This window comes from Sinocyclocheilus anshuiensis, unplaced genomic scaffold (assembly GCF_001515605.1).
Source record: "Sinocyclocheilus anshuiensis isolate Anshui unplaced genomic scaffold, SAMN03320099.WGS_v1.1 scaffold315, whole genome shotgun sequence".
Taxonomy (NCBI): Eukaryota; Metazoa; Chordata; class Actinopteri; order Cypriniformes; family Cyprinidae; genus Sinocyclocheilus; species Sinocyclocheilus anshuiensis.
The window spans coordinates 632,087-641,894 of record NW_015548210.1 but is presented as its reverse complement, the minus strand read 5'-3'; the positions used below and the strand labels follow the sequence as shown (position 1 = coordinate 641,894).

Sequence of the window (9,808 nt, the reverse complement as noted above, 5' to 3'; positions counted from 1 at the left end):
GCTGTACAAAGAGGCATTTTGAGAACTTGAAGTGTTTGAGTGGGAGGAAAAATACAGAAAGAGAATAAAAAATAATAAAATAACATTTTTCATAAAGGATTTTGACACCATTATTATACCTTTTTTTTTTTTTAAATCATGATTAATTAAGGGAAATACAAACTATAACACAAACTAAACATTTCCAACACATTCTTATTCAATAAATAAATATTAATTGTTTGCAATGAGAATTTGTTGGAAATGTGTTTTGTTGTAGCATGACAATGCTAAAAAAATTTTTTTTTTTTAAATCCTAATGGTAATAAAAACAGGTTTCATTTTCTTTATGCAAAATATAATTTGGGGTTGGGGTGAAATATAATATGTTTTCAACAGGTTTTGGGAGATTCAAACTCGAATCATTTGCTACAGTGCAGGGGGAAAAAACAGCATAAATTAATGTTTCAAATAATCTTGAACCATTATAATCGTATAGCCTAGTTAATGGTCGTAATAGACAAAAGTGTAATCAAGCAAGTTGGCTTTTTATAGTAATTTGGTGTCTGTTTTGGTGCTGGCAGAGAGTCTGGGTCCCTGCTGATTCTGTAAAGCCTGACATCAGCGGCTGCTCTGTAATGAGCTCATCTAATCGCAGCGGTTCAGTCCGTGTTTTACACATTGCCAGAGAACAACAACGCCGTTTTAATTCGGTGAATATTCTTCACGACTCTCTCTCATTTCTCTTCAACGACTTAAAAAGGACGTACAGATACAAAAAAAGTCGTCCAAAAGCTGCAGAAGATTTAGAAACAGATAAAGTAGTTAAACATGCGATTAAAACATTATTTTGTAATCGACGGATAGAGTTAAGCAGCGGGGAAGAGCCGGCGAATATTTCCAGTCAGGCGCGTGTAAGAGCGCAGGAGACGCACAGATCCGCGTCCGTCAGAACCGCACCTGATCTGAGGCAACACGCTAACATAAAGGTAAACGAGTCTTATCTTAGTATATACTCTAATTATCTCTGATGTGTATCTGAACGCAGCCTTATGCATCATTTACTGGCAAATATCGTACTGTATTCATAAAAAAAAAAGCATATGGAAGTCTCGGTTCATTTTGTCTTAACGTTTGATATTAACCGTCAACTTAACGTTGTGTTTTGCTCATAAGAATAACGTCAGGTTAATTATCTCAAACCCAAATGAACAAAAGTCCATGTAAACTAAAGAAGCTGTTCGTGAAACTCAATACTGTAGCCTATAAGAGATGTTTAAACTACATTGAGGTTAGTTTAGGCTATTTTCAAATGATTGACAGTTTGCGCTTGGAAAGTTTTATAGACGAATAAAAGAACATTGGCTCGGTTTTGTGGTCATAACTTTGCTTCTTTTTAACATTAAAATGCATTTTAAATGACCCTATAGAGAATGTTACTTTTTTCTTTTGCAGACCAAAGATATTCAACTCATTCTCTAAATAGTCTGAATAATAGACTGCATTTTATGCCTTAATATAACAAACAGACGTAGAGCTCTTTAGAGATAAACAACCCCATACCACAAAACTAAAATATAAGCTAAAATAGGCTATAGGTAATTTCTAAATACACATGCTGAGTGAGGTGTTAAGCAAACAGCATAAAGGGCCAATACCCAATCAGAATGAGCTAAAAGAAGATGAAGAAAAAAACCTGTCATATAATGTGCTGATAAACATCATGTTTTGGATGTTGACCATCAGATTCCCATCAAGAAGAGAAAGGGTTTTCAATCAGCATGTAAAATATTTCAATTTCTATAGGCTGCACAATTGACTGCAGAAATATAACACTAGTCTACAAACAAGTGCTATTTTCTTGGAGAATCCTCTTGGCGCAAAGACCGTTTTCCACAGATTCTACATGACGAACTGTCCAGCATTTCAGAGCGGATGATGAATTTAAACAAGCAATGCCATATGTTGTTTGCTTCGCTGTTATTTGTAGTCCTGATGGAAATCTGGAAAATATTAGGAGATAATGCTGTCAAAATGATTGATCCTCTAGTAGTTGTTACATCCTTTAAAGAATATTCTGGGTTTAATACAAGTTAAGCCCAATTGAAGCTAAAATATATATTGTTTACATCTTTTGGCTATACTATGCAATTTAGTAATAACATTTACATTAGGGTTAACATTTACAGTATGTTATTGACTTCCATTGTGCCTCACTGTAACACTGATTTTTCCTTAGTAGAAAATTATTTTTTCTGGTAATAAACGTTGAGCTTGTATTGACCTTGGGGTTAAACTAATCAAATATCAGTAGAATCAGATTTTAGATAATTTCAGTTGCAAAGTATAGGCTACTAATACTCTGACAAAACAAATAATTTCCTCCGACACATTACTTTATAAGCTTTACTATACACTGATGAATCTAGACATCTTCTCTCTGTCTGCAATATGAATGAGCTTTGTGATCTGTGACATGAAGTTCAGCAGGATGGACAGCTCTCCCCTCCCACGGGCAGAAATTTCTTCCAAGCCATCACTCCGACGGACAGACAACTCGCGTCCCATAAACCACCAGGCATAACGAAGAACAAGACACACAGACAACTCAGCGATTCCTTCTGTAGATGTTTTTATACCTCAGAAATACTTTATGTTTCAGCTAGCAGGTTCTCTACAGTTTTCTTGTTTTTCCAAACATGTTTAATAAATCAAAAGGGAAAATGATAATTAGACTCTAATCGATTCATCACAAACAGCTCATTAGCCCCAAAGGCCTCTTCTGGGTCACAACAAGCCTTCTCAGCATCTACAGAAAAAAAGTGGTTCACTTATTTTTTTATATTAACTGTTCAGATCTGAGTAAATGGCTAGAATCTAAAGGGGAACATTGGTTTATTTAATAGTCTGATCCTGTATTCATCCTGACAGCCATTTCTATTTATTTTAGGTCCTGTGAACTCATGATGCTGTAGACACCAGGAGCTAAATCTCTAAAGGATGAAGATCAGGATGTTGCCTAGAATATACAATCTTGTATTTATTTGTCCTGTATAAGTAAAATAATTGTTTGACATCCATCTGAATGGTCTGAACCAGAATGGCCAAGCCGTTCTACAGACTACAACACTTTTTAAGGCGGGCTCAGTTGCTTCTGTTTTTTCTGGGTGTGGCTTACATCATGGCAGGAAGCGTGTTACTGCTTCAGCGCTCCAGTGTGCTAACATTTCAGAGAGAAACAGATACCGCGGCGCTACCTTCACTACCAGCACCACCTAGATCCCTGGAGCTACCTGCTGCCAGGTGGTTGTACAGAAGGAATGTCATCCAAGTGATGGAGAACCAACCTCGTGATCAGACAGACAGCAGAAAGGACCAAAAACACTTCATATCTCGTAATCTGGAGATCAGGCATTTGAGACGCCACTGGTTCCATGATAATGCAGAACAGAAAAGCTCTTCTGAACATAATCTGTCACACAAGAAAGACAGACAAAAAGGTAATGGTTTATAAAATAACCAGCTTAAATTGGAGATTTTTTATAGTTATTATAAATTGTTTCTGAATCATTCTCAACAAGGGACCTACATCGGATGTTTTATAAACAATGAAACGGAGCACGCACTCGGCGGGACCATTCTTTATGATTTCCGCAAAATGACCAGCGCCTTGTGTCAGGACACCTGCTCTGAGAGGTAACGTCTTAAAGAAGGTACACAGAGTAAATGAAAGAAAGCCTGTTCTTTTAGAAGAATGCATTCAGTGTTTATCCACAGAAGCAGGTGGCAGAATGTGAGCTGGCTGACGCGACTGACCTGGAGTTCATCCAGAGAGTCACAGTCAGCAAGAGAAAGAGTGTTAAAAATACATAAATACTAAAGCCATTTCAAATACAGAAATGCCATTTTAAAACAATCAACTTGGAATATTCAAAAGTCAGAAAAAAATTTATTCACTGCTCAAAATATTATTATGTGCTGCTTCGTTTAGGAAATGCCAACAGGTACTTTCTGATGCATTTATCCACCTTATTCTTAAACGCAGAAGTACAGTATTTCTGACGAGATAAGGCTGGTAAAGCAGAACAGAACAGAACAATGTAAAATAGAACAGAATACAATAGAATAGCATGAGCATGTCTATGTAAATTCCCTCAAAAGTTCACCCAAAATTGTGTCATCATTTACTCCAAACCTGTATTCTTTCCTCTGCTGAACACACACAAAAAAAGATATTTTGAAGAATGTGGTTAACGGAACAGTTGATGATTCCCTTTGACTTCCGTAGTAAGGACACAAATACAATGATCATCAGCTGTTCGGTTACCAACATTCTTTAAAATATTTATCAGAAAGAAAGAAACTCATACAACTTGAGGGTAAATGAGGGCTTTTGAGAGTAAATGACAACTTATTTTTTACTTTTGAGTGAACCATGCCTTGAAGGCCGTGTCCTCTTTGCAGTGGGTTCCGGTATGCTGGGCTGGAGTATGGAGCGGAGTGTCACTGTGGAAATCGGGTTTGTGCCCGCCGGGCTCGGGGTGAAGACTGTAATCTGGATTGCCGTGGAGAGAAGGGATCCCGCTGTGGAGGGGTGGGACGCATGTCTGTTTACAGAGTTGAGGATAGACTTCCAGGACAGAGGAGATGTGAGTCACATTAAAACAGAAGTATTACAAACATGAGCGCGATTCTGCTTGAACAGGCCACACACATATGACATGTTTAATGGGATTTTTTTGTGAGTAATGGATTAGAGAAGAACTAGCTTAAAGGCCAGAACTCGGGACTAAACTGGGCCTGAATGGAGTATGATTAAATGAGACAGAAAAGCGTGACCCGGGTAAAAATAAAAAAAAATGCTTAAATACAAGCAAGTACATTTGTAGTACATTCTTATTTTTGTGCTAAATAAAATTGTTATACACTATAAATACACTAAATAAAAGTACATTTCTACTGCAGTAGTACGTTAAAAGTGCTTTGAATGATTAAAAAATTAGTTCAACGTTAGTACACTTTTATATAGTTATCCTAAGTTTAAATTAAATAGATTTTATTTAAAATATATTAGTAATGTAATAGTTATAATAGGGGTGACCCCGAATAGTCGACGATTCGATGCTTCGATAAGAGGAGCCTGATTCGACTACCAATCTCACAGTCGAATATTCGCGGCGTGTTATGATCATGCTATTTTGGCTTTATGGGGGTGCGCAAATGTCTGATTTCACATAGAGACAAGTGATTTCAAAACATTTCAGCCAGTTTATATATATATCGTGTTTATATCATTTATCTCGTATAAGATGCATTTGGTTGAGTCAAGTGCTTCATTGTAGTACTACTGTGATTATCTCTTCAATTATCTACGGTATTATCTCTTGCCGAGCAGGACTAACAACAATGCAGAATATTAATAACCATGACTGGACTGTCATACACATAACATTATAATGAGAGCACTATTATAATAAAACGCTGTGAATTTTTAGAGTTTAGTTGCCGTGTTTCTGCACGTTGTTGCGTGAAGAACGCGTCCACAAAAGGAGTTCATTCAGAGCTGCACAGACACGTTCGGTGCATTCAGGGGATTTTGTGCAGATAGTCTATAAGTCGTAATATTATGCTGTATAAATAACGAAGCGTATTTTGAGTTAAATCAGCTCAAAACAGAAATGCAGAACATAATGTTATAATGAGAGCACTATTGCAAAAAATGTTAACTATCTTTTAATCAAAACATAAAACATTATTTACACCATTTGTATCTGCGAGGCATCCGTTACACATTTTCCCTGTGTGTTAACGTCAGTAATTATGACTGTCGAATGTCTGACTTGACTCTTGGTAATGTATTTTGCCCCGCCCCCAAACATATGATTCGACTATCAGTCGACTATCAGCAAGATTCGAAAATTCCGATTTGACTATGAAAATCCTTAGTCGGGGACACCCCTATGTTATAAGTATATTTTCCCAACTTTCCTATTAGGTACACTTAATATAAATACACTAATTAGCACTAACACTTAAATTGATTTTAAGTAGTCAGATAAAGTACCAGAAGTGTTTTATAACTGCATTGCTTAGAAGTGTGCTATGTTTGCTTTACATAAAATTTTAGTGGATTTTTATATATACTATCACTAAGTTCTATTTGGAGCACATGATTGGATTATTCATATGTGTTTAGATTAGATTCACAATTTAACAGTAAGTATACTTTTAGCATAACGTACTTGAAGTGCTATATTTGCTACTAATGACACAGTAATAGTGTACTTGATTATTCCATTTAAAGACACCATAAACATGTAGTTAAGTATATCATACAAAGGGAATGGTAACATAATTACAATACATTTGAAATTAATTAATCTAAAAAATATGTGGGCAATACATTATAAATACATTTTGTATGTATTTATTTTCTATGTATGATGAGTATATTTAAAAAGTGTTTGAAAGATGGTTACAGTTATACTACAAGTGGTAACTAAATACATTTTCTTAACAGAGAAAGTATGTTAAAAGCACATTTTAGTTCATATTCATAGTGTCCCAAAATAGCACAGTTGAGTAAACTTAAATGTTCTTAAGATTATCTTAAGAAGCACTAAAGAATAATTTTTAGTATATTAAGTACAAAATTAGTGCGCGAAAATAGAGCACTTTACTGTAAGTACATTATGGAAGTGTACTAAGTGTACTGAAGTAAAGTGTATTTTACTACACTTTTTTTCACCTGGGGAGAGATAGTGAGCATTGCTCTTGTTGTAACTTCATGTGGAATTTGCTGAATACAATGAGGTTCACCTGAGGCTTTGGGTAAGATGACTTCTGTTCAATGTTTCTCAGACAGAACTGTGCACTACCACGGCTGTTACAAGAAGCCACAGAACTCTACCGCTGACTTCCTGATCCAGACCTCTGGCCCGACACACACACCTCAGCAGTGTATCGAGACCTGTACAGATCAGGTTCAATTCACAAATGCTTGTATCCATCCATACAAATGTGTTTTCTTTATGGTGATCATTAGACTAGAAAAGTAATGTGCATTATGAATAATACTTAATAATTAATAATAATAAAACTAATGTTAATACTAATTCTTAAATCTCTGCTTAATTCACACTGTATTTGTTTAGACTAGAAGGACATAATTGGGCTGACCATTACTACTCATTACAGGTGATATCTTTTATTTCCATTCCTTCACTTGTAAATTGTGTGTGACCTTATCAGGACCTGCCATTGGCCCTTTTGAGAGGGCAGGACTGTTTCTGCAGCCATGTCCCATTTCTCTTCACAATCCAGATGAGTGAACAGGAATACATGTGTGAGAGGAGCAACCAAACAAACCACACCTCTCCTTATGACCTTGACTACTACTGGGTGTACAGTACTCCTGTGCTAGGTAACCTACAGCATGCAACTCAAACTTTACGGCTCTTTAAGAACTAATGCTGCAACCGCAAAGATCTGTTCTTTCAGATGCAACGTGCAAAGAAAGGAGATTTATGCCCCAGAAGTCCAGCACTCTTGTAGCCCTGTCCAGCTTTCCAGGGGCAGGAAACACCTGGTTACGTCACCTGATTGAACTCGCCACTGGATTCTACACCGGCAGCTATTACTTTGATGGATCTCTGTACAACAAAGGTGAAAGTCCACTAATAAGACTTAAACACTCATCACTTTCAGCTGTGAGATTTATTATGAGTCTGCAGGAGTAAGAAAATGAACTCAACAGAAACACAAACACTTTTAGGTCTTGCCCAAAAGAAAGAAGATCAAAACTGACATCTCTTAAACATCTCAATTGTTAGTCCTTGATTGGAAAGCAAATAGAGACTCGGCTCAAATTTTTCTCCTCAGGAATAGTGGTTCTCTCACATCTCTGCAGGTTTTAAAGGAGAGAAGGATTACTGGCAGAGCGGGAGAGTCATCTGCGTCAAGACTCATGAAAGCGGCCAGCATGAGATCGAAATGTTCGACTCGGCCATCCTGCTGATGCGAAACCCCTATCGTTCTCTAATGGCAGAGTTCAACCGCAAGTGTGCTGGACACCTGGGCTACGCGTCAGATGTTCACTGGAGGAGCAAAGGTGCTAATGATGAAACACCATTAGTTTCAGCCTTACAGTATATTCAAAGAGTTTAGAGCAATGGGTCTTAACCAGGGGACTTCAGCAAACATCTAGGCCGCAAGATGACTTATATAAGATGATGAGTTATGATAAGATAAAAAAAGCTAAAACAATTAAAAAAAAACTGATTTCTACCCCTCAACAACTGTTTTTGTCTTTGAAAAAACAAGATTCCCGACTGTCTTGTAAAAGTGGGATAAATGAGGAAACCTAATTTGTGTTAAAGTGTGGTTTCTAGACCTGGAAATGGTCCTAAAACTCGGTAGGCATAGATGTAATATGTTATTGTTGCTTTTGCATAATTCAATGTTGTTCAATTTTAGTAAATATTAAATGTTATTATATGTTAAAATACCAAATATTTGTATATTTTAATACACTGTATATTAATATATTCTGTAAATAATATATGTATATTATTCTGTAAATTTCAAACGACTAAAAGATAATGTAAGTTCATTGGTTTAAAAGAATGGAATTAATATTCACTGGTTATTGAAGAATAATATTCAGCTCTTAAAACTTTTGCAATCCTAAATGATGTAAACTAGTTTCTATTTATTAATGTTTATGTTTTTATGCATTATTATTATTATTATTATTATATAGCCATATTAATATATAATCACAAAATTGTGCAGCCAAGATTGTGTAATTTTATTTTTTTAAATCGCAATTGCATTTTCTTCCAATCAGAAAAATCCAAATTCGATTTTTTCCCCAAGCTATGCAGTCCTAGGTTTAAGCTTGTAGGAGATGCTAGTTTAGTTTTAACAGTGATGCTTTTTTTTGTTCTTCACAGAGTGGTCAGAGTTTGTGGACAGCTATTCATCCTGGTGGGTGTCTCACGCTCTGGCCTGGTTGCGGTTTGCCCACCGCCTGCTGGTGGTACACTTTGAAAATCTACAAGAAGATCTAGCCCCTCAGTTAAAGACCATCACTGCTTTCCTGAACACCAGCATTCCTGAGGAAAGACTTCTGTGCACAAAGAGCAACAGAGACGGCCATTTTAAACGCTCTGGATCACGTAGCCTGACCTTTGACCCCTTCACCCCCAAAATGAGAGCTCGTATAGATGAATACATCCGGACAGTAGACAGTGCTCTCAGAGACAGAAACCTTGACGGCCTACCACAGGAGTACATGCCCAGGTGAGGATTCGTGAACCCTCTGCTGGAGGGAGGACACAGAAACACAAAGTGCCTGAGTAAAAACACAACTGCTGTCTGTCTGTTGTTTTATTTGTGCTTTATGTTTGTGGTTGTGCTGTCACCAGTTTGATAGCATTGTGGAGACTTTGTCTAGTTCATATGTTTTATCATTAAACCGATCAATTCTCATAGTATCAGTTTCAGTCCATTTTAATATCATCCTTAAGTAGATTACACTATCCTAAAATATTTCAGGTGCCTTTATACTTAAAATCCAAAGTGTATTTATTTGAAACTGTGTTTCTGATGTGGAATCTCAGGGTCAAAGTGTCTTCAGTGGACAAAGATGCATTCATTCCAGAGAGATGCATCAGGGAAAAATGTTCCCTCATGAACAAAGATGAGACATCTTGCTCTTGTGTGATGAACCGTTTGTGTCCTTCGGTTATTTTATTACTACAATGAATCAAAAGCATAAATCTGAAGGCTTACAGCATGGGCATGATCTTAATTAGTGAACCTCAGA

At 36.6% G+C, this 9,808-nt stretch overlaps 1 protein-coding gene across 1 annotated transcript; it reads left to right on the top strand.

Moving 5' to 3' along the window:
• Positions 1-668: 668 nt before the first annotated feature.
• Positions 669-9,458, top strand: LOC107653731 (WSC domain-containing protein 1-like). Its single transcript, XM_016440540.1, has 9 exons — positions 669-968; positions 2,930-3,479; positions 3,561-3,675; positions 4,444-4,628; positions 6,841-6,962; positions 7,231-7,402; positions 7,480-7,644; positions 7,889-8,089; positions 8,934-9,458. Exons 2-9 carry the CDS (start codon positions 3,080-3,082, stop codon positions 9,284-9,286), a joined length of 1,713 nt encoding a protein of 570 aa, XP_016296026.1. The 5' UTR covers positions 669-968; positions 2,930-3,079; the 3' UTR covers positions 9,287-9,458.
• The last annotated feature ends 350 nt before the right edge of the window (positions 9,459-9,808 follow it).